This window comes from Camarhynchus parvulus, chromosome 2, assembly GCF_901933205.1.
Source record: "Camarhynchus parvulus chromosome 2, STF_HiC, whole genome shotgun sequence".
NCBI lineage: Eukaryota > Metazoa > Chordata > Aves > Passeriformes > Thraupidae > Camarhynchus > Camarhynchus parvulus.
This window is the reverse complement of record NC_044572.1, coordinates 79,629,113-79,653,466: the sequence shown is the minus strand read 5'-3', so window position 1 is coordinate 79,653,466 and position 24,354 is coordinate 79,629,113. Positions and strand designations below refer to the sequence as shown.

At 42.0% G+C, this 24,354-nt stretch overlaps 1 protein-coding gene across 7 annotated transcripts in view; it reads right to left on the bottom strand.

Annotated features, from left to right (window-relative positions):
* Positions 1–24,354, bottom strand: part of CTNND2 (catenin delta 2) — a 636,038-nt gene that overhangs the window by 253,795 nt on the left and 357,889 nt on the right. For 6 of the 7 annotated variants that reach the window (XM_030971656.1, XM_030971657.1, XM_030971655.1 and 3 more), the window contains 2 exons: positions 23,067–23,239; positions 13,738–13,870 (listed from right to left, as the gene is read on the bottom strand). In XM_030971656.1, coding sequence (XP_030827516.1) covers positions 13,738–13,870; positions 23,067–23,239 — 306 coding nt within the window. Of the gene's footprint in view, positions 1–13,737; positions 14,305–23,062; positions 23,240–24,354 lie in introns of all 7 variants that reach the window. The other variant, XM_030971661.1, reaches the window with a different exon arrangement.

Sequence of the window (24,354 nt, the reverse complement as noted above, 5' to 3'; positions counted from 1 at the left end):
TATAATTCTAAGAATCTAGGGAAAACAGAAGGACCACACTAGAAATTTGTACCTCATCCTGAGCATTTTCTTCTTTCTGCTACTGCCCTTGTTCTGTTGAAAAGCCCTCACCTGCTCACAACATTTTATCAAAAATAAATTGCTAGTGGAAAAGAAAAGTTTGACTGGGAGCAAAGATATAAGTGGCAAATATAGCCAGGAAGAAATAGCAGATTAAATGTGACAGACAAGTTCAGGGAGATAATTCCTATTTCATTTCTCATCTAGGGTACTGACAATGAAGAAAAAACTAAAAACAGAAATTGCCCCAAAGAAACCACTACCATACATCAACAATTTGCCTTCAGCTGGGAAGTAAAAGATAATTTTTTTAAAACCATTTAGCAAATGATCATCCTGGGTGTTACTTTGTGTTTGTTTGGTGTTTTTTCTCTCCCCTCTCTTAAGCTCTGCCTCTTCCATGCCCCTCAGCCCTGCCAATTTCACAAGAAAAGGGAAGAGAAGTCCCGTGCAAAAATGGGAACAGATGCTGCTATCTGGTTATACAAATCACTGTGCCTATCTTTCCTGCTCCCTACCCACTTTGAGTGAGGGCCGAGTGCCTCAGCAACAGGATGATGTTACTAAGCAACATGGCCAAGCAGCTCTGCAGAAGCAGTTTGGATAGCTCACCACAGCTACGTGACTATTGAAAACAATATTAGGCCTTTGCAGCAGCAGAGATCTTTGAAGTTTTGCTTATCTTGATCTTAGGAAAGATAAAAATTTATTATTTCCAATTCTGAATGTTAATAGTTTGTGTTGCACCATGGGCTCTATGCTGATGCAGGGGTTGTGGCAATGCATTCAAGTCAGCAAGTAAAGGTATGAAATACTGGTGTATTCATGAGACAGGCCCCAAAAGCAAATATCCAGAAATAAACCCTCTATGGGAAGCCCCACAGTGAATGCTTCATTGACAAGGATTGCAAACCAAAGGGAAGTAACAGTTCATCCTTAATTCCCCAGGCTGTGTCTTCCTTCTTTCACAAGGCTGTACCTAAGCAAACTTGGAGACCCAATTTCTGCTGGTTAAGCAGCAGTATAGGCTAAACATCCAAAACCCTGAAGGTCTTTGGAGGGCTAGAGACAACTTCCAGCAGCATGAGTGATTTGCTAAGAAGCACTGCCGCCTCCAGCAAAACAAATCAGGCACTACTGCACTAATGCCTGCTGGTGAAAATTTAACTCTCTGATCGTGTTTAACACTGTGGAAAAGCACAGCAGCTAAAAACCCCAGCAATTCTGAAGCCTTCCCCCAAACCAAGCATCAGCTCAGTCAACCTTAAACGGAGCAAGTTCTCACAGCAGCTCTGGTGCAGGGGAAAGGGGAAAACCTTTCTACATCAACTCCTTCCTGCACAGGGAACAGAAAGAATATCTAGAGCTTAAATCCAACTAGAAGAGAAATTCTCAAGATTTTTAGAGAATTTATTAAGGAAGGTGCTTTGTGGAACAGGGGTTCCCAAACGAAAAAAAAAAAAAACAGTCACTGTGCAACACTCTGGAAGAGGTAACAACAGAAAAAAACCCCAAAACTCAATTAGATAATGAAGTGTCAAGTCTGCCCAACTACAGTATTTCTCAACTGACTTTTGCTGGGCAACCCGAATTCTTAATCTAATTGTAATGTGCTTCCTAGAAGTTCACTGTTCCAAGAGGAGGTTTTCCTGCTAACACGGAAAAGGAAAACATAGTTCTAACAAATCTCAATCACACACGCACCTTTTAAAAAGTATTAACTTATTGTGAATATTTTTGTTTTGAAAACCTGTGTTCCAGTTTCTGACAGACACGGCTGAAATCTTAGACACTGCATCTGGGGTTTGCTCACAGAAAAGTGTTGGCAACTTGTCTTTTGTAATTCCTTTTACAATAAGATTGCACATTACTAGAGGTCTGAACAACACCAAATTTGGAAATTTTATCTGTAACTCTTTGTACTCAAACTTGCCTTTCATTAAGAGAATAGAGAAAAGCATTAGCAGTATTTGTTCTTTCATGTAAGGCAATCTTTGATAGAGTCTTAAACACTTTCTCCTCCCAGAGGCTTTCTCCTCTTCAGTGAACACTTAACTTGCAGCCCCTGGTTTCCAGACTTCACCAAGACATGAGGTGTAAGTATGTGACATTCCAGGAGAAAAAAATGGAGTTCATTATCTTTGTCTTTTTCTCAATGCCAAATTCAAGAAAGGGAAGATATCTCTGGATATTCTGTGATACCCTATTACTCATCAAGTTTTCACTATCCATTTGAGACTCATTGCATTTAAAATGCGGGAGTTAAAACATGGATGTTTTATTAAATGTATACAAAATCAATTTGAATGCAATTGAACTAAAGAATTTATTTATGACTGTAAAGAAGTTTAGGCCAACAATTACTCACTTTTAGAATTATGCTCAAAAGATTACTGTACCATTATTCAAGCTGGTTTTAGGTTGTTTGCATTATGTACCTATTGAGACCTCTGCTAGAAAACTTAAAATAGTTTCCTATTACTAAAGTCATTATAATCTAAAGCAATTCTAACAGGGATGCTCTAAATAAAAGAAACGCTGAATGTAGAGACAAAGAAAACGAATACTGTTAACACCATGACATTAGTAGCTCAAGGACTTAAAATTTATGCTGAAATAATCATTGCATCCCATAAAATAAAGTTCTCTTTTAATTCATTATTCTTACTAATATAGCAATCACTCAATAGCATGCATTTAGTATCCAACTTCCAAAGACTCAGAAAAATACCTGAAGTAAAACTTTTCACAATAAGCAACAAGCAAAAGAGGAAATGGATGGCTACAGATTCTTTTTAGCAGGCACTTATTGTAAGGAAAAAGAGGAAAAAAAAGAGAGCAGAGAAGAAAAGAAACAAACACAGAAGAACAGACTTTGCAATTAACCTCACAAATTCAGATTATTGCTGAAAAGCATGGCCAGAAAAGGACCTTAGGCTGAAAGAGTGCTGTCATTCCAGCAGAGCGTCCATGCTAAAATGAGACGGCCATGACAAATGCTGCAGGAGACAAATGGTGAAAGAAGGTCACTGGCAAAAGGAAAGTAGATCTAAGATAAGGAACATAAGAAATGTGCTCACAGCAGTTTGCAATAAACTACTGGAAGTGTTTAGCTTCAAGAATAGCTTTAACAGTAATTCCAATTAGAAGGATGCGATTCATGCAGTCCAAAGGTGACAAACACTTGAGGCATTCTGAAGTGTCACACCATTAGTTACTGGTTATTCATAAATGCAAATTGACGCTATTTGCATGTCAAATGGCTGCCCTGCCTGTGAAGCCAACACTTCCATGGCCATTTGGCTGGCTGAAGATGCGTGCATCAAGTTGTGCCTGATTTTACAAAAGTGGTCCAAAATCTAGTGTCGACTGAAAACAGCAGTGACATGCAATCACAACCTTGATAAACTTCAGAGAAAAAGAGTTTTTCAGCTAAGACAATTAATTCCTGAATTTATGGATTCACAAGATAGGATCTTAAGATGGTAGGACACAAACTAGATCACTTTGGAGAAGATGCTCAGTTATGTTCAGCATTAGCTGATTCTTGCCAAAGGCATCTCAAGATGCAACACAGACAAGGATGACATGAGCTACACAGGAACTACAACTCTGGAGAGAAAGAAACAAAAAATTTCAATCAATAAACCTGGAAAACTTTGAAGTTTGGTCAGAGACCAGACAAAGTGCAATCATGGCTGGGAGGTCACTGTATTCCCTAGGGCTACTGGGTTCAAATATTTTGAGGGAAAATGGAGGAGCACTAGCTGACAAAGATGCTCCAGTCAAACACATCATAGATGGTTAGTCAAAGCCCTAAAACCAAAGGCTGATGGTAAAAAGCAACTCAGGAGATACCTTTAACTCTCTCTCCCTCCTTGGTAAGATGAATTACAGAAAGACTTGAGTTGGAAATCACCTAGTTTCAAACATCCCTCACCATAGTTCATCAGAAATGAACTATACTAAAAGCTGCCAGGGACTCAACTAATCCTGTCTTTTTTCAAAGAAAGTAAATCCTTCATCAAATTAATTATTCTTACCAGGATTCATCACTCTTAACAAATAACCTCTATTTACTCTAAGAAGCTATGTAATCTAGCAGCCTCTTCTCTGTTAAGAAATGGAAGAAACACACTAAGTCAGGTCTATGCACAACAAGCTTCTTTATTTCTTGATAATCCATGCAGGACAGTTCAGAAGAAATGAAGGCTAGAAAGTGTCTCTTGCCTAGAGAGGGTCACAGCTGTGTACAGTTCTCCAGATGAAGTCCTAACCCTGTGTAACGCTCCCAGTTTTGCTTGTTATGTGAGGCCATGAAATATTCTATTATGTTCCTAATACAGGTGGCTGAGATATGCTGTACTCAACCAGGTCACATAGGTATTTTCCTACACTTCTTTTCAGCCAAAGATGCTGAATATGTGACTAGCTTTTAAGTGTATTATTACCTCAGCTCCAATCCTGTTCTTCCCCTTTCATCTTTCCATCTTCCATCCTTCTACACAGGATTTATCTTCCTCTCTTCAGAAAATGCCTCCTAATATTTCACTATCAAGAAGTTTCCTTGGCTTATTTCATGGTTTTGTGCCAAGATAATAAAATTAAAAAGTACTTTTCAAGTAGCCAAAAAGAGTTCTCCTTGCGGAACTTTATTAGGAGTACCCTTCCTTTCCATTATTTCAATCTTCAAAATGACAAACTGAAAATGTTCCTTTACCCAGATCCCTGCCCAACCACACTCTTGCAAGAATATCCATCTTCTCTAGCTTAAGTAAACATTTCCCAAGTGGCACTACAGAAAATCCATGCTCAGAGCCCTGACAGGAAATAGAAAGACATCAAATATCATCTAAGAAAAGGTCAGTAAGCAGGTCATTCCAGCACAATCTGGTTTTGGAGAACTCCTGTTGCAAACTATCCCTTTAACCATTTACTACCTTCATTCTTATATTATCCTTTCTATCAGTTTATGTTGCAGTGTCCAAAGAGCACTGTGATTAGCAGGTCTGTAACTTTTCTTCCACTCAGTCCTCCATTTCTCCATGGTATATTAGCCCCAAATACACAGAGGGCTGTCATCTTGTCCCCCTCCACCTTCTCTTCCCCCACAAATATCTGAAAGAGTCCATCTCACCCTCCTTTATGGACCATGCTCCCAGGACTTTGAAGAGCTTGTGACACCTTTTGGTGATCGAATGTAAACATTACTGCATTCCCACTGAACTAGGATAGTCAGGAAAGTAGTGGGGTGAGGGAAAGACCCCATGGAGAGGTGTCATTTTGCTCTATAATGACAGGAAATCTGCTCTGGTATCAGAGGGTCACAGCTTCTTCTCGACCCTTACTTTCCTCCCAGGCAACACTCTTTAAACCCAGGGACAGCTTTAGCTGGATGATCAAAAGCTTTTACTGTCTCAGAGCAGCACAGCTGGCTAGCTGATAAAAGGGATGCTTTGCACCTGGATTGGACTGGGAGGATAAGGGGCCATACGGCAAGACATAGACACACACTGTGGAGGAAGTAAATCTAGAAAAGCATATGTAAAAATTTCCTCAGTAAAGGGAGGATTGCATGAGATTTCGAACGACTTGTATCCAAACATAGCACTTTTCTATTACAGCATAGCAGAATGGTTTGGGCTGGAAGGGACCTTAAAGATTAGTTTCAACCCCCTGTCATGGGCAGGGACACTTCACTAATACACTGTAAGTTGCAACTTGATGTACTTATTAAAAATCTATGTGATCCAACTGGCAGTTTCATATGCTATGCCTTATAATTGTAAGATTAGTCATCACTTGGTCCTTCTCATTTCAGCATATTAAATTGTGACTTTTGCTTCTAACCGCTTATGGTAATGTACAGTTCCATGAATTCATTATCATTAGACAATATCTCTCTGTCCTCTCCAATATCACTTCTATAAAACCAAAAGGTATTCTGTTCTAGGTCTACATCTATGTGATCTTCAAATTTGACCCTATGATTACTGAAAAATTGCCTCATTTATCTCCCATGATTGCTCATAGAGCAAATTTGGCCCAGTGTAGCTTCTGGCAGCTGTTAGCACTGACAAGTAATGTGTTTCACCCATGAGCAGTCTGCATGTGGCACAGGCGGACATGGGCAACCTCCCCACACAAGCTTTGGCCTTAAAGCAAGGGGCCTTCCACAACTGCCCATTTTGCCATCTTCTTTCGGCCATAAGCAATTATTCTTGACCAGAGGCACCTGCACTGCTTTAAGAGAGTGTGTGCACACAACAACCAAAAAGCCATTAGATATGCCAACAAATGAATGCTTATGTTACTGATGAGCTGCATATTACTTCCTAAATCTGAGCTACTCCATCTATTACTACAAGTTTCTGTGCCACAGCAACTGGAAAGGATGATATTTTCTACCACAGTAAAAATGAAGGGCTTGTTTTCACATCCCTTAAATACCCAAACCATGATGAACATAAGATTTCTGTCATTTTATATCAATACTTTTGCAACAAACATTTCCAGGCTGCTGGATAACACCTTGCAACAGGGTTTGAGACTGAGGAAGCTGCAGCTTTCACATGTGCCTTCTTTGCTCAAGACAAACACAGTTATCCCATTTTAGACTGTACAGCAGAAATAAATCTTTTCACTCATGCCATAAAAGACTGAGTGTCAGAAATTTGATAGAAGGGGACCTTGCCTTTGCTTATACTCTCTATCCCATACGACAGCACCCTCCTCTGCCCTCAAGGAGTGAATTTGAGGCCAAAGACCTATAGCACAGAATCATGCTCCTGGCAACTGAAGAGAACAATAGGTACATGAGGACACCACTGAGACCTGAAGGCAAAAATGGGTTGTAATAGGCAAGGATGAGACTTAGCCTCACTAGCACACCCTTAAGACTGAAAAGTTTGAATGTATAATCGTTTATGAGGCCCTATTATCTTCCTGAAAACTCATACTAAACAGAACACAGATCAATATAAGCAAGACAAGCACAGGAACTGTAGTGCCAGCACTGGTTAATGTATGTCCATTGTTCTAACCTAAATTCCATAAAGTCAAGTTCCCAAAACACTGCCCTTTGACTTCATACATTCCATTGGATTTTAGTAGCCAAGAAAACTGGCAAATTCCAGCTCCTTGGCTTAACCATCCTTCTGCTAGGGACAGAGACTCTTCTCTGTTAGCTTTTTGTCAACTTCGCCTCCTTCTTGTCCTCCTGCTCAACAGGTGTATGAAGCAGAGAAATTTCAAATTCTGCTCTGAGGCTTAAGAAATTTCTTCTAGTGACTTTCATGCTTAAATTTGAATCCTGGCCTTCTTAAGTACACTGCTAAGGTTCAGGACCAGAGGCCAGAAACCACATTTGTGGTTACCAAGCAACAGCACAGGCCTCAGTAGTCCCCAGAAGCATGTTTGATGTTACATTCACCCAAAGTCCCAGAAACAGCTACTGCAAACAGTTTCCCAGTCATTTGGTTAAAATACTTGCAGCTTTATACAAACTGAGCCTATTTTCAGCAGTACTGCACACTGGTGCTCTTTGCCCAAAAAGCTTGTTAGTCTGCAATATTATTTGATTTGACACCCCTCTGAAAGATCATTATGAGGATCAGCCAAACAATGTCCCTTATCAAGAATGGGAAGCAAAGGGAAAGGTGGTAATCAGTGAAAGAACAGGACCCAAGTTTAGACATATTTCTTGTGTTTGCACACATTGGGAGCTAACATCAAGTTCAGTAGCTCAAAGATGCACATGGGGCTTCTGTATTTGCCTCTTGTCAATTATTCCTCTATTATGAGCAAGTTAATTTCATGTGATCTAAATCTGAAAAATACAGGAGCAAAAATCATGGCAATAATAACATATTTCAAAGTCATCCACCTTATTCCTTCTGCTTTCTTGCTGTACACTGTCCATTGTGGATACCTTTCCCAAACTGGAAATGAGCACAATTGTAAAGGTTCCAGCTGTAACAATTAGAAACATAACTATTGCTAAAGAAATAGGTAGAATAAGTAACAAAGAAAATCAAAGTGAACATTTAGTTGTATATTTGTATCAACTCTAAAGCAACACCAGCATACCTAACCTCCAGGTTGCAATGTGTGAGCAAGTAACTTTGTATCAGAAAGACACCAAATTCCATGTTCTAATTAAAATCTGATATATTGCTGGATATTACTCAAAATCGTCCACTTTGTTTTCTTATCTGAAAGAAAGAGTCTCAAAACAAATAAGAGTAAAAGGAGAAGAAAAAACTCCTAAGACTGCAGTGTCTGTCCCAGAAGAAAAGAGCATTAACAGTGTTCTCATGTGTAAAGGCTCTGGCAGCAGATAAAGGAATTTTCCAGCTAATAAAAACAAAAAAAAAAAAAAAACTTAGAAAAGAAATCTATGGAAAACTACTTAGGTTAAAATTAATGAAGTAATTTGGTTCTCTCTATAAAAGATACTCTCGGGATTCTGTAAAAATACAGAATAGTTACGGGAAACAACTGAGTGTCCTTTCTATTATGACCAATCATATAGATGGTCCAAGAGCTTATCTTAAAGCCAAAAAAAATGCAAATATTTTTCTTCCTTGCCTGCCAAAAAATGTACAATGGCACATCACACCTAGACTATTTTATTAGGTCAGCCCTGTGTCTCAGGTGGGGATTTAAAGGCACAGGGAACTTTTAATTCTGGGGTGATTTAGATTTACTTTGGCTGTAAGTTAACAGTAATGCAGTTCTTCTAGCACAAATACAAGTGTGGTGTGATTTATTGGAGACCTCTAACACTTAACAAGATAATCTTTTTAAAGATGGCAATGAACTAGTGATATACAGATGATCCAGTATTTTCGTGCAATCAAAAGGAAACATTAATCCATGCTAGTAGTAATGTACATCAGTTATCCCACAGGAAGTTGCTTAAGCTGTTCTGTGCCCCTGTGATTCACACTGACATGCTTTAACATGTCAACACTCACCACCAAATAGGAGTCCTACCTAAGCCCCAACAGGAAACCAGGGTTCAACACATCATATACAGTGAAAAGCTTACAGAAGGAGAAAGGATAAAGGATGGTCCTCAGCAAAGAGAGATGAGTGAGGCAAAACATATGAAGGAGCAGAAGGAACCAATTAAGAGCCTGATAAATTTAGAACTCTTTGCTCAACAAGGAGTGGAAAGCATATTTTATATATTAACCCACGCCACATTTTTATAAACTGCTGTTATTTTAATGTTAGTATTACACTTGCATACAAACAGTCCTCTTCAGATAGGAAAAATTCTTTTCCATTTTGTTTTACTTGAAAGAAGATTATAAACACCAGGCTGAGCACTGAAGTTTTCAACACTGGTAGAAGTAGAGCTGTCTAGAGGGATGCTGCAGCTCTTGTTTCAGTGAAATGTGTCACCACTACATGAAAGATAGCGGTGTAATATTCTTTCCATCTAACATTACATCAAGTGATTCACACCAACACTCATTTCTTAAACTTAACCTTTTAGTACAGCTTATGAAATATGGTGCAGTCTTCACGCAGGATTACTCTCCTTTGAATTTTCTGTAATAAGGCAATACATAAAACTACTTTCCATTGCTTTGCATGTCCCTAGTCTTCCCTAAACCTGGATGAAGAGGCAGGAATGGCTTTGCAACATTGGGGCTGCTCCCAGGGACATAACCTGAGGCACAAACCACATGAACAACACAGCTTGACTGCCTCCTTCCCCTTTGTTCCTAAAGAAACTCAGTACTCCTCTAGTACTGTCTGTCTGACTCTGCCCACCAGAAGATGCATCAGAAAAGCATGAAGAGTGGGCACCTGTGCATGACCTGCCTCCTGAAAGAGTTTTCCCATGTTTCTGCTGCTTGCTGTCCTAAACATTCCTTCTTCCAGGCAAAATGGGCTGCTTTGGTGAGTTTGGCTCCCAGCAGCACTCCGAAGTGCAGTGCAGGTGTGGAAGCTGCAAGAAGGTATTTACAAACTGTGCTTTCTGGATTTGGATCACTGCTTGAACAGACGGTCGAATATGCTTTGGAGCCGTGCAGAGCAGAAAACTACTTCTAAAACTGTAATTGCAGATCATAGCAATGAAGCATCTAGACTAAGAATAAACACAGCAAATGTACACTCACCAGAGCCACTATATACACATGTACACACACACCCATACACACACACACTTGGCAGTGGCAGTAGCTCAAATATAACTAGACTAAAAGCCATTTCTGAAGACGTTTCTAAGGTTACTCGGTTAAAACTGAGTCATTGCACACTGTTGCATGTCTCATTTGAAATTCAGGATGAAGTCTAAGAATTGCCATTTTTAAAATTTCAAGTTGTTTCATAATCAAATTTGTAGGAAATTAATATGAATAATGCCATCTCAGTTAAGTCTCGGACAGATTATGTTTTGGGTCATCTATGTAACTTTTTACTTGATTTTTTTAAAAAAATGGATCTTATCTGAATGTTTTATCTTTTAAATATCTAAGTCTGGCACTGATACAGTTTGGCTTGTTTAGCACACTGAAACCCAGTAGTATTCATGAACTAGATAGCTCCAGGACAAATTTCTAGTATAATGCAAAAATAATTAAAACAAATGCATCATTTGTGGTTTTAGTAATTACCACAAATACTTATTTTTTTATTGCCAGATATAAAAAAGATTACTTAGTATAACATCATCCCTGTGATGACACATCCATGCCAATGCAACTTCACATTAATCACAGTAGGCAAACCATCAATCAGTGCAATGTGACAACTGTTCTCCATTCTTCCTCCTCCTCCTCCTCTCTCTCTCTCTCTCAAAAACCCCAAAAAACTTCAACTCATCTTTGGATGTTTTGAACAAGAAGCAAAACCACTATTTATTGAACATTAGTTTTTCAAAGTACAATTGCTTGCTTTCCTTCTCAGTGGGTTTGATTTCTAACACAATGACTGAAAAACTCTTGCAAAAATATTATATACTTAGAGTTCAAATTCCAAACCTATTCTGAGCAAAAATACTTACAGAAAGAAGGAAGAAATTAAGATTACCTTAGTAGTATCTGTAACATCTGATCCTGGCTAACTCTAAAGCATATGCTAATTTTAAGCCTCTGAGTAGTCCATTGGTTTCAGTGAATCCAGTGAAAGTCTAGAAGATTAGTCAGGCACTTAACACTGCTGGCAAATGTGTAACTCTGGGATGGCAGTCAGGCCAGAGCAACATGCATAAGAATGGCAGTGGAAAATAAGGGGTAGGAGCTCACAATAGAAAACCTTTGCAAAAGAATGGATCATGTGATAGAGCTCCTTTCAAGGACTACTTGAAAGGCATGTCACCACTGCAGGGAAAAAAAAAAGAAAAGGTATTTACTAACATACTGTTGCTTACACTGAGTCTTTGAAGTAGCAAAACTTTCTCTCTCCAGGTCTGCCACCTAATACTTATTCAAGTTACACGATTTTCCATTTGTTATAAAATAAAACAACGAGGGTTTTTACATATCTTAAAATCAAATCCCTAAGGGATGAGTGACCCAGTAGATTGTTATATTTGCTCTGATCAGCCCAGTACCAAGCAAAGTTAGTGCTGCTTTATCAATTTTTACAAACTCAACAGCAAACTCAAATGGTCAATCACTACTTCTCTCCCATAGGAAAATCCACACAACATACACCAGCCATTTCCTAAATGCATGTATCATCTATAGGCTTTATATTTCACCAAAGCCATAAATCAGTAAATCAGGCAACGCCCTGCAGTAGGCTTTAAAAAGATGCAGGTTATGCAAGATGCAGAAGTCTTATCAAAAGCTTTTATTTAAAAGCAATTCAAGAAAATGAATGTCAGTTCCTTAACTTTTATTCAAAACAAAGTAGAAAATTCTGTTAGGAATGTCTATAGAAGCATTATTGGCCAAGAAGGCCAAAATAGCCTAAACCCAAGTTTCAACTTGGATCTAGCTCAGGACAAACAGCTTCTGTAGCACTTCAGAGTCATTATGCTGGACCTTAACCCCTAAATAAAGAAGTTTTGGACTAAGCTATCATCACAGACTTGATGCTGCAATGATACAAAGATGCCTCCTTAAGAAAAACAAATCAAAACCAAACCCCTAGTACAACACAAATGTCAATGCTAACAGTCCACAAACAGGAAAAAGTACTATGCCTGTTAGAAACTTCCCAAAGCAAAGACTTCTATCCTAGAATAAAGGTAAGAAAAATCAGGCAAATACTAATAGCTCATAGCCACAGGTATATAAATTTCAAATCGATTTTCTTCTCCATTCCCTTGATGCTGACATCAATGATGCTGACATCCATGCCTTTTTAGACTCAAACTCTTGCTATACAATGAAGTTATAAAACTGCCTAAAATACAAAGTCTGTGGCAATCCTAAATTTCTACTGTATAAAGCCAGTATTTAATACTTGTGGCCAACAGTGTATTGGACTACAGCAGGAAGAAGTTGTATTAATATAAATGGTAAATAAACCACTTAGTATTCTAAGACTCAGTATTTGACATCAGGCTTGATACAAGCATCCCGAGATCTTGAATTTCACCTTAATTTAATGATACTGCCACTTTACTCATTCTGAAATTAGAACATGGTGTTATATATATATAAAGACATAAAGTTTTAAAATCTCTGCCCTTTAAATATGAAAAAAAAATCCAGCAACTAGTTCTTACAAGGAGATAGATCAAAACAGTATTTTATTATTAGTTAATTCTGTCTGTGTGTTTAGACACACAGGAATTATATAGGATGCTGACAACAGCTGGAATGGGGGAGGGGAGGTGGGTGAGAGGAGAAAGGGGGGGAGGTCTTCACTCCAGTAAGAGACTTGTGTACCTGACTGATAAACTCAGCCTAACTTCTTCATGTATCCTATTTATCTTCAAATCTATTTATGTCACACAAGAGAACATATGAGCATAGCAGCTGTTACTATAGCAATGAAACTGAAAATTTTGAGAACACAAAAAACCCACCCCTGAAGGATGCTCAGTTTAGCAAAGAGATGGTTTAGAGAACAGCGCACCAGTATCTCACTTCTTGGATCTGCTCAAAGTCTGCATTTACAGAGACATTAAATCAGCTCTAACAGCCTGTTCCCCAAAGAGCACTCGGAGCCAAATCACCGCTACCTCTTACTCGGCACGACTCGGCACACCGGGAGTTCCTGCTAAGTAACCCCAAACTTGTCAAGTACGCCTGAGCCGCCTGTAAATCCGGTGAAAAGCGATTCCCTGCAAAAGGCTCAGAGGTTCTGATGGCGGCAGAGAAGAGATTCGCCATAGTAACAAACCCCCCACCCGCACCGCGGGTCACAGCGGGGAGCGCGGCGAGCCCCGCACCCCCAGCAGCACGCACACCTGCCCGGCGCCGGAAGGCGCCACGGGCCGGGACAACTCAGGTACTTTGCTCAAGCAGCGGCAAGCAGCCTCTCCGAGCACGGCCCGGGATGAAACCCACCCGCAATTCCCCCAAATGCCGTTCTCCTGTCAAACGCCCCCCATTCCCTCCCTCCCTCCCGTCCCCGGCCGGCGGCCCTGCCCCCCCACCTCACGCCGTCCCTCGCCCCTCACCGCCTCCCTCCGCGGGCGCGCCGGCCCCGCGCAGCCCCGGCCCCGCCGCGGACCCGAGGCGCTGCCGGCCGCGGTTTTACCTGCGAGGGAGCCGGGTCTCTGCAGGGTGGCGGTGGCGTACAGCTCCTGGGAGTGCTTGCTGTACTGATCGGCAGCGTGAACAAGCCGCTTGGTAGGCGACAGGGTGGCGTAAGTGCCGATGGTGGAGCTTAACTGGTGGATAGGAGAGGAGGAAATGTTAGACTGGACGGTGGGCGGGGAGGTCACTCGGATGGGGGACGGCGACAGTCCCGCCGAGGAGACGACGATGTTGATGGGCGAGCTGGTGCTGTAGGACTTGGCCAGGCGGCTGGGGGACTGCTTCGGGGAGGAGAGGCGCTGCGCGGTGGCGTAGGCGGCGCCCTCGGCGGCGGAGCCGGCCCGCGGCAGCTTGGTGGGGGAGCCGCCGGGCTGGGCGGGCAGCGGGGAGCTCACCCGCTGCGCCGGCAGCGTGGAGCTGGCGTAGTAGAGCGCGGCGGCGTGCTGGGGCTCGGGCAGGTGGAAGGCGCTGCCGTGGCTGGGCGCGAAGGGCTCCCGCGGCTGCGGGGCGGCGGGCGGCGGCGGCGGCTCCGGGCCGCCCGGGTGGGCGCCGCGGCCCCCGGGCCCTGCTGCGGGAAGGAAAGGCAGAGGCGTCAGCGGCGGCGGGCGCCCGGCTCCCCCGGCCCTGCGCGGGGCGGTGCGGGCCCGCCGGCCGGAGCAGCCCCCCGGACGCACGCAGCCCCGTCGCTGACCTCGAACCAGGCCGGCACCCGGCGCCCACGGGATTACGGGACTCGGTAATCTGCTAAAGCATTCCCGGCCTTTCAGGGGAAAAACAGCGGCCGGCTCGGCCCGAGAGGCGTCGAAACTCCTCCCGACGGCTGAAGCCGGCTCCCGGCCGTGGGGCACAGCGCTCCGGAGCGCCGGCTCCGGAACGCGCTCGCCTGCCAACCCCTAAACCAGGCAGGGTTTAGCCCCCGCTCAAATACTTACGTACGTACATACACACAGATAAATACACCCGCGCCCCTTTATTCTGCACACGTTAGAGAAGAGCGGCCGAAGCCTCGGAAAAGCCTTTAATCGAGTAACTTTCCTCGGTTTCCAGCAACCTGTGTCCCTACGAGGAGAAGCACCGCACCGGGAGCTCGCTGCTCCCCGCGGCCCGGACCTGTGTGAAGGGGCGGAGGGACGGGAAGCCCGGGCCGGTGCACGCCGAGCCCCCCGGGCAGCGCAGCACGGCACGGCACGGCAAGCGGCCGCCTCGCACTCAGTTACGCGGCACGAAAGGGGGCGGGGGTACGGGAGGAGCTGCCGGGGCCGGGCGCTTCCCTGGGCCGCATCCAGCGGGGAATCCGCATGGAGAACGAGGGAGAAAGCTCCCTGCCCCGACCCGCTGGCCGCCGGCAAGGCAGCGCTGAGCTCCGTCTAAGACCAGTAACTGAGGGGGGCTGGGAAGAGGGAGCGAGAGAAAATCCTCGGGAGATACTGCCTTATGAGAAATTTCGGTTCTGTGCCTGAGCCGCTTCTGAAGCCGCAGAGGATGGAGCTCGCCCTTACACACAGGCAGCTCCCCCTTTTTTTTTTTTTTATCAGGGATCTTCTAGGCTCAAGAGATTCTCTGTGAGTCTGGTAACATTAAAATCCTCTCATAACTGCACCCCGCAGTGAGTGAGAGCTCAGCGCTCTATTGGAAGATGCGCTGTTAGATTCAGATACTATTTTTTTTTTCTGGTTAGACAGGGGATTTACTTGAAACCTCAGAAAGTCCTCGGAGTTGACAGCATAGTTTGAATCGGTCTTCCCGGTGCTTTGCCCAATCACATGCACACGCCTCTCAGCTACTGATTTCCTTAGCCAGAAGAAGCTTTAAAATGTGAATAATGAATTTTGTGACTCAATTCAAAGAGGTGTTGTGAATGCCAACAGTAGCATTGTTATACATTGAATAGCAATGTGGTTTTCCAGTAGCATCCTACAAAAAAAACAAGTGGGCAAGAGCACCATGTTCCTGGTATGAAATTTGATTTATTTGCACCAGGATACTCAATAAAGGATTTGGTCAGGAACTGAGGACAGCATAACTAATCAGAGCAGAAAATAAACAAGATTCAGAATGCCAGAAATCTGTACTTCTTCCTATGTACACCCACTGGCAATGTTTGTGTCTTTTTTTTACTTTTGGAGCCTGCCCTTCATCTTAAATGCTTTGCGTCTGGGGGAAGAGTATGTCTTTTCCTAGACAGAGACAAGAAACAAGGCTTTGGAGAAGTTCCTCCTGGAGCTTTGCTCCCAGTTTCTAGTAGCATGGAAGAAGCTACCAGCACTGACATTGCGCAGGCTTCTTAAGAGAGCACTACCAGACCCAAACCTCTCTGGCTTTGAGGCTTTGCAGCTCACAGAGCAATGGCTTTACACATAAATGAAACATAAACTGTCCCACTCCAGGTGCTCTGTATGGTGACTGCCAGGTGAGCAAGGGGCTCACAGATGGAAGTTGCTGCTCTCTTTTGAGCTGGACTGTTCGGATTGCAGCAGCGAGTAACAAACACCACAGCTTCAAGTACAAGTCTTGACATTCTCAAAAATGGTCAACAAGCTCAAGTTGCTCACTTGAAAGGCTCCTAACAAAAATCAGGAAGGAAAACTGTGGGAACATCAGCAAACTTTTAAAAGCTACTTTCACGCTGAGCTACTTACCGTATATGCTTTAAAGTGGAAAGAAGGACTAATCTTCAGCTGACTGTCCAATAATGTATTTGACAGGAGTACACTTTTCATTTTCCAGGTTTAGACTATACGGTAACAACTTTCATTAAACAAAAAAAAGGTCGGCATGATTTAAGACAACATGGGCAGAGCAAATTTTGCACTTAACAAAATGTCATTCAAACTAGCTACATTATCAATTGATATTTGTTAATAAATTTTACTTTCTGGACTATTAAGTGGCATAATAATAATTTTGTAATAAACAGTGCTCTAAAGTACAGTCTTCTGCAGTGTTACCAGTGCACCAATTACTTCTTCAACACGCTGGTAACTTTAACAGTTTGCTGTTGATCCTAAGGATTTTAGGCAAGTACTGTCATCATGTATACAAAATTTCTTTTACTAATCTACTTCTACACTGCTTAATGTGTCAAGGATTTACAGTAATTAATTTCAAGTAAACCAGTATTATCCCATATTCCTAATAAATCTTTATAAAGCTGCGGGCATTCTGCAAGCACTAATTCAAAAAAACCCTAAAAATCCCATTTCATGATAATTTGTTATATGGAACAAGGTGTAGTGCTGGGACACAATAATTAAATGCTTAATGAAAAATGCAGTATATATCACTTCCTAAAAAGCTAAGCATGTGCTCTGTGTGAAGGAGAGAACTTATGGATGAACAGATTGCAATGAAAACACTAGCATGCAGTATTTTCTAGGATGTGACTAAGCTCAGACCTGTCTTAAATGTACCGTGAGGTTCTTAGGTTTTTTCAAAAGGCCAAGTGTGCAGTAACATTCTCCACACATCTTTTCAGAGACTAAATGTGGTTTAGTTTTTCATTGTGTTTCTCCCTGTCTGTGGCTTAAGACAGACATAAAGACAAGTCATTGTTCACCCTGCAATGTGACATACTTTGTATGGAAGAATAAAATACAGTGGTATTTTTCCCTTACTTTTTTTCCATTTATCCATTATTTTTGTCAACCTGATAACAAAACTGTGTTTAAGCTAATAAACTAAGAGCAAATTTGCTTCTCAGTAATTATATTCTCTACCATCATCCTATTTCATAGATGTGAATAAAAATCAAGGACTTTCTTACTACAGCCTCATGAATATCTATTCCAAGACACAGGGGTTTCATTTCCCTGGCATCCCAATGAAAAGTAGCCTTACTTATTTGGATTCAATATATGGATTCTGGTATATCCTTTTTAGAAACGGAAATGTGTGAAAAAAACATGAGAACATTAACACAGCTATAAAAATATTTTCTTTCCCATTTAATGTTACTAAGAAGATCATTTTCTACTGATTAAAAACAATATCTTTAGAGCTTCATACAGAAAATTACTGGGGGTATCCAGTTAGGTTATAAGAGACTAGAGAACAGTCTAACTGTTGTTTGCCTGTTCATTCAAGCATTTAATGCCCGGAATTCCGGGAAATTAGTTTTTGGGGGTTTGGGTTTTTTGTGGGTTTTTTTGGTTGCTTGGTTGTTCTTGTGGGGATTTTTTGTTGTTGTTTGGCTTTTTTGTTTTTGTTTGTTTGTTTGTTGTTTGTTTGTTTGTTTACAATCCAATTGATAATTTGAACTGGAACTTTAACCAAGAAAGAGTAAATAAAACACTGCAATATAAGATTTCTGTTCTATAGAGTAGAATTGAGAGGGCCAAATAACTATGTTGACTTATTTATTCTGCAGAAAATTTTTCATGGATAAGGAATTACAAAATGGCTAGACAACTTTAAGTGAAACTTTGGGGTCAGCTGCTAATATGAATCAGTATATTGATTCTTGGAGATTGCTCCCAGAGGTTTGAGTTAGTCTGCATGCCCATCTTAGGTCTGGATGAACTTCAGTTTAGCAGTAAATGCCAGTGCCAGTTTTCAGCTCATTTTGCTCTCTGGATCTCTTTGCCTTTATAATCTCAAACAAGTCACATCTGATGAATACTAAACATAGTCATATACAGCATACTGTGGTCCATAAGGAGACCCTTTCTCTTGATTTTAGGGAGCATTTTCCAAGTTGTGTAGAAAACCTCCCTCCAGAACACTTTGGCTTTTAGCTATTGGTGTGTGTTGGTAGCTTTAGGCAGAAAACTTGTTCATCCTGACCAGGGTTTTCCAGAGACATTCCACAGGTGCAGCTCCATTTCCCAGTCTCAGTGATGCTCTGAGCTTTTTCAGAGACTGCTAGACTTGCCAGTCTGTTGAGGGCTACTTTCTTTCCTGTAAGCCCAAATAACTTTCACTCAAGGCATCACTCTGCTGTGGTCTAATGCTTCAATCAGCACTCTTACAAAGGGAAGAGGAGGGCATGGAAATTGCATAACATCCTCTAGTCTTGGAATGCACCCTTCAGTCTTTGGCCAGGACCTACAGAAGGGCCCTTCTTCTGCAAGACTGCTGTAATGTAATTTGTAAGTTCCTGACCTGACTAGAAAGATGCTACCTATGTTCAAATGCTCTTATACAATAACAGATGCCAGACTATACCTCTGGATCCCTCAAATATGGCCTGTTCCATCTCTTTCTCCTGATTTTGTTCTATTGTTCCATTCCAAAATTCCAATACTATTAGGAAAATTTGTCAGCCTACCTGATCCTGCTCTCAAAAGTCATATATATAGATGAAGTTAGGTAATTGTAGTCTTCTACATCCACAAACAGAACTGTGTGAGATCTTTTCAGCATGTCCAGAGATGGTCCATCTCTGGTTTTAAAGCAGCCGTGAATGCTACAGTCATTACCTATGGTAGAATCAAAGCAGCATCACAGATTTCCACTGCCATAATCTCTACTAGTGAATTGTTCTCCGAGTGCTGTAATAAGAGTAATCTGTCTTAAGATTTCATCTTGTTTCCTTTATGACAGAAAAATTCTCATGTTTATATTTGGAATCTGGTTTTAAACACATCGTCATTGGCCACACCTCCCAGAAGGGAAATCTTTAGCTTTTGTCTGGGTAGTTTATCAAGCAGCCCGTTACCTTGTGGCCAGTACAGAGCTTCTGCTTAAAAACTTAATGTATTCTAGCACTCATTTGTTAGTGAGGTGTGGTGGTCTGACAAACTTGTTTATAGGGAAAAGGAGACAAGCTAGAACACTAACTGTAAAATGGGTTTTCAAGACTTTTTAATCACTTTTCCAAATCTGTGCCAGCTTATTCAGTCCAAAAGCATCAGGTGCACAGGATAATTATACAGAGGCCACAGCCTCTGAAAAGACTGCAGCATTACCAACCAACAGTTAAACAAGTCCTCATCCCACAACGTTAACTTCCTTTCCTGTCCCCTTGAAAACACATGGCAGAGCATGCAGAAAACCACTCTTTTTAGTACATGTTATACTTTATACTCCTTTGATATCTCTGCATCATAAGATGATCATTCTCAAGGTTGCACTAAACCTGGCTGGACACTGGGTTTGAAAACCAGTTTTCAGTGGGGAAGCAGAGTAATTCCCTGCCAGAGGAGCAGCTTTTGCTAAGAAATCCTGTCCCAGTAGCATTTAGAAGATAAAAGTTTTGTGTTCTAAAGTAGGCAAAGCACTGGAAAAACTCTATGATCTATAATGAACTCCACCAAATTGACAACAATGTTAGATTGCACTTTGCAACACTATACAGTAAGTCCCAAAACTAATTAGTTTGTCTTTTTTATACAATTGCATTTTCACAAATTGTTCTGGCTGTCACAGCTGGCCTTGGGACTATTTACATTTTTTTTGAAAGCATTTGGACTATCATTCATGTTGAGAGATAGCTATATTCCTTGCACAAAAATACCAAAGGAAATTATCACAATCTGAGAAGCTTCAGCTCTTGAGGCTTATTTAAATTGTAATAGGTATAGCAAAACAATTCTTAGGATTGACTTTTTTTTCTCTGAAATTGTGGGATCAGCAATAGTCATATTGAGAATTTTTTAATTTTGACTTTTGAATTTTCCTGTTTACCTCTTTTAAAACCCCTTTTATATACTTTTAATGGTATTAATTAATAGTTTATATGGCAGTTTGTTAGTATTTTCAAAATATATTTAAATTAATCTGAAGTTGTCAGGCATCTTTTGCAGCATCATGATGTGAAAAATTATTAAGTTCTCTGAATTATTTTCCTGCAGGAATATCTATCCTACAATATGTATGAAAATAAAAAGAACATCTATTTTCTGTCCTCTCATACCAAGAAAAACAAAGGATAGGAAATATTGCCTTTCTAACTTACTAATTACCTTTCTGAAGGAAACCAGTTCTCTCTGAAGTGATGGTTCATGAGAGCTTCTCAGATCTAAGCAATGTCTGATCAGTGTAATTCCAATGGAAAAAAATCTAGGTCATTAATTTTTTCCCCCTCCATAAATTGCAACTTTTTCTATCAATGAGTATAATAGAATTTATATTAATAATATATCTATTTCTGACCTTTACAAATCTGCATGACTTTCCTTCCTGACTTTTAAAAAGAAAAAGATTCTTTCTCCTTCCCCTCTCACTTCTACTTTGTTTTTGTTTCTGTTGCTCCCATAACGTGCTCCATTTCCATCATCTTATTTTTCCAGCCTCCCTAAAGACTCCATCACAGTCTTTCAGGCTAACCCCCAGGGTAAGATGCTTTTCAAAAAGCAGAACTCTAGATGATGCTATTTTCCACAAGATGCACCTGGAGAAACTGGCAGCCCATGGCATGGCTGGGTGCACTCTTCAGTAGGTAAAAAACTGGCTGGGTGACAGGGCCTAGGGAATAGTGGTGAAAGGTTGCATGAAGTGGGTGGCCTGCCATAAGTGGAATTCCCCAGGGGTCTGTGTTGTTTGATATCTTTAACAATGACCTGGACAAGGGGATGGAATGCACCCTCAACCAGTCTGCAGAAAAAAACAAGCTGGGCAGGAGTGTTGATCTGCTAGAGGGTAGGCCAGCTCTGCAGAGGGATCTGGGCAGGCAGGATCGATGGGCCAAGGCCAGCTGCATGAGGTTCAACAAGGTGAAGTGCCACGTCCTGCACTTTGGCCACAACAGCCTCATGCAGCTCTACAGGCTGGGGGAAGAGTGGCTGGAAAGCTGCCCATGGAAAAGGACATGGCAGGGCTGATACAGGTAACTGAACATTAGCCAGCATGAGCCCAGGTGGCCAAGAAGACCAACAGCATCCTGGCCTGGACCAGCAATAGTGTGGCCAGCAGGAGCAGGGCAGTGATCATCGTCCTGTACTCAGCACTGGTGAGGCCACACCTCAAATCCTGTGTCCAGTTTTGGATCTCTCAATGCAAGAAAGACATTGAGGTGCTGGAACACGTCCAGAGAAGGGCAGCAGAGCTGGTGAAGGGTCTGGAGCACCTGAGGGAGCTGGGGTAGCCTGGAGGAAGAGAGGCTCAGGAGAGACCTCATTGCTCTCTGCAACTGCCAGAAAGCCATATGGAGGTCGGTTCCTTTCTCCCAGGCAACCATCAACAGGACAAGAGGAAATGGTCTCAAGCTGCACCAGGGGAGGTTCAGGTTGGACATCAGGAAGAACTTTTTTCACTGAAAGGGTTGTCAGTTCACCATCCCTGAGGGTATTTAGAAGACATGCAGATGTGGCACTTGGGGACATGATTTATGATGGCCAGTGCTGGGTTAATATTTGGATTCTGTTCTTACCTACACAATTTGAAATTTAATTTAACTGTGCTTTATTTCATTTTTTAGTCTTAGAGAACAGGGACCTTTTCTGAGAAAATTGAGAGAATAGAATATTGTATGTGTCTCAGAATCTCACAAACTGTGCAACGACTCTAATACTTGAAATCTCTTAGCAATTTTAGGCTTTGAAATTCAAATAACTACTCTCTTCTACAGAATTCTGAACTGCAAAATGTCCTGGTATCACACTGAGATGATCTGCTTTGCTAGGATGGTTAGCATCTAAACAGAGAAAATAACCAGTGCTGACCGACACAACCCAGTTAGACTTTGTTTAGGTACAGAAGCATGAACACGTCTTGTCTCAAGTGAAGCTTAACTTTCTCCTGAGAGGCTTTGATGTCACAGTGAAAAGCACAGAAGGTGAGAGGGTTACATGTCAGAGCCAGGAGAGATGGTTTAGACAGGTAGAGGGATTTACAAAGTTTTCATGAGTATCTGAGACAATCTTTCAAAATGTTTCAAATGTAGAGGCCACAGTCCTACAATATGTGGTGAAAAAACTGTTTCCTACACTTGAGATGAGGCCATAGCACCATGTGATGCCTGGCATCCCAGGCAGGTTTCACATCTGGTGTCAGCCTGGCTTGGTTTGTTTCCTGGCACTTACTGCTTTCAGTAACGTGGCAATGCTGGCAGGTCCTAGACTTTAGGATGGACTCGTAATCAGTACAGGCACAGAAATTTGCTTTGAAAACTAAAATGCTTGAACATGCTATTACCAAAATATATATTCAGGCAAGTAAGTTAATCTGGTATGCAGATCTTCTTGTTAATCAGGATTACTTTATCACTATGCAAGTCAACCCACCGGAGATTTACAAAAATCAAGATGGTAACTCCACCCTGCTGCAGGTGTGTTGAACAAGACAGAAAGTAAAGGCAGAAATTCAGGTGTGGGAAGCAGCAAACAGCTCTTTCCTGGGAGCCACTCCACACAATTTCAGGAGTGAGAGACCACAATTGCTTAGGACACATACCTGGCTGTAGCTCTGGATGGAACCTCTGGCCTGACTGCTGCGGGACGGGAGCTGGGCAGAAGCTGTTTCGCCCAGGGCGAGGGTCTGGTTGCTGTGGTAGCTGGCTGAGTACTGGAAGGATCCTTCAGGTTTGGAATTGAGCTGGAGTGCACTCTGGGAGAGGAGGCTGGGCCCTGTGGGGACAGGATTTGTGAGCAGTCAGAAAGCCTCAGTGAAAGAACATTCCTGCATTATCTGTCAAGTGAGTCTTGAAATTTTCACATGTATCTGGCTTCAGATTTTCAGAATTTGACTTTTCAGTAATAAAAATACATGCACTACTTTGCTTCCTTAGCACTCAGTCCTCATGTTCAAACAACAGACCACATTGCTTTCTTTGTAAGAAATGTATCATTTTGACTGGTGAAGAAATTCTATGCCTGAACAAATCCAACCATGCTATTTGGTAGAGAACTGCTTTTCAACTCAGAACAGCTGATGAGGGTTTTTCCCCCTAAGGATAAGCCTTGTTTATTTCTCTTAATTATCCAGTCATTCTGCCTGGGAAATGCTAACTTGTCCCTCCCCGAGCCCCCAGCACATTAGATCTATTGATTACTGTCACTGTCCTGTACAGAGAGTGATGTAATACTTTGGTGCCTGTAGGGATGGATGGCAGCCTTTAAAATATTAATTGCTCTTCTCATCATGCAGGACACACCCTGATCTCAGTGAATCTTTGATAACTATTTTGCAGCTATCTTATCTTCCCCACCACAGCACTGCATAGCAGGAGAGCCAAGTACAGGCAGCGAGCCTGGACTGGGGCTGCAAGACTGAAGGGCATGTCAGGACCATGAACACTTTCCACAGTTATTTAGTAGTTCTGTTAAACTAAAACATTTTCTAATCTTCATTAGGTTCACCTACAAGTGATTTAGCTTACCACATGCACATAGCAAATTTCCCAATTTTTCCACACAGGAATCAAGTGCACCTGCAGCAAATTTGCAGATGACACCAAGCTGAGTGGTGCAGTTGCCACACCTGAAGGATGGGATGGCATACAGAGGGACCTGGACAAGCTTGAGAAGGGGGTGCATGGGAATCTTGTGAGGTTTAACAAGACCAAGTGCAAGGTGCTGCTCCTGGATCAGGGTAAACCCTGGTATCAAGCCAGGCTGGAGGATGAACAGATCAGAACAGCCCTGCCCAGAAGGACTTGGGGGTGCTGGTGAGGCTGGACATGAACCAGACATGGGCACTCACAGCCCAGAGAGCCAAACGTGTCCTGGGCTGCCAAAGCAGT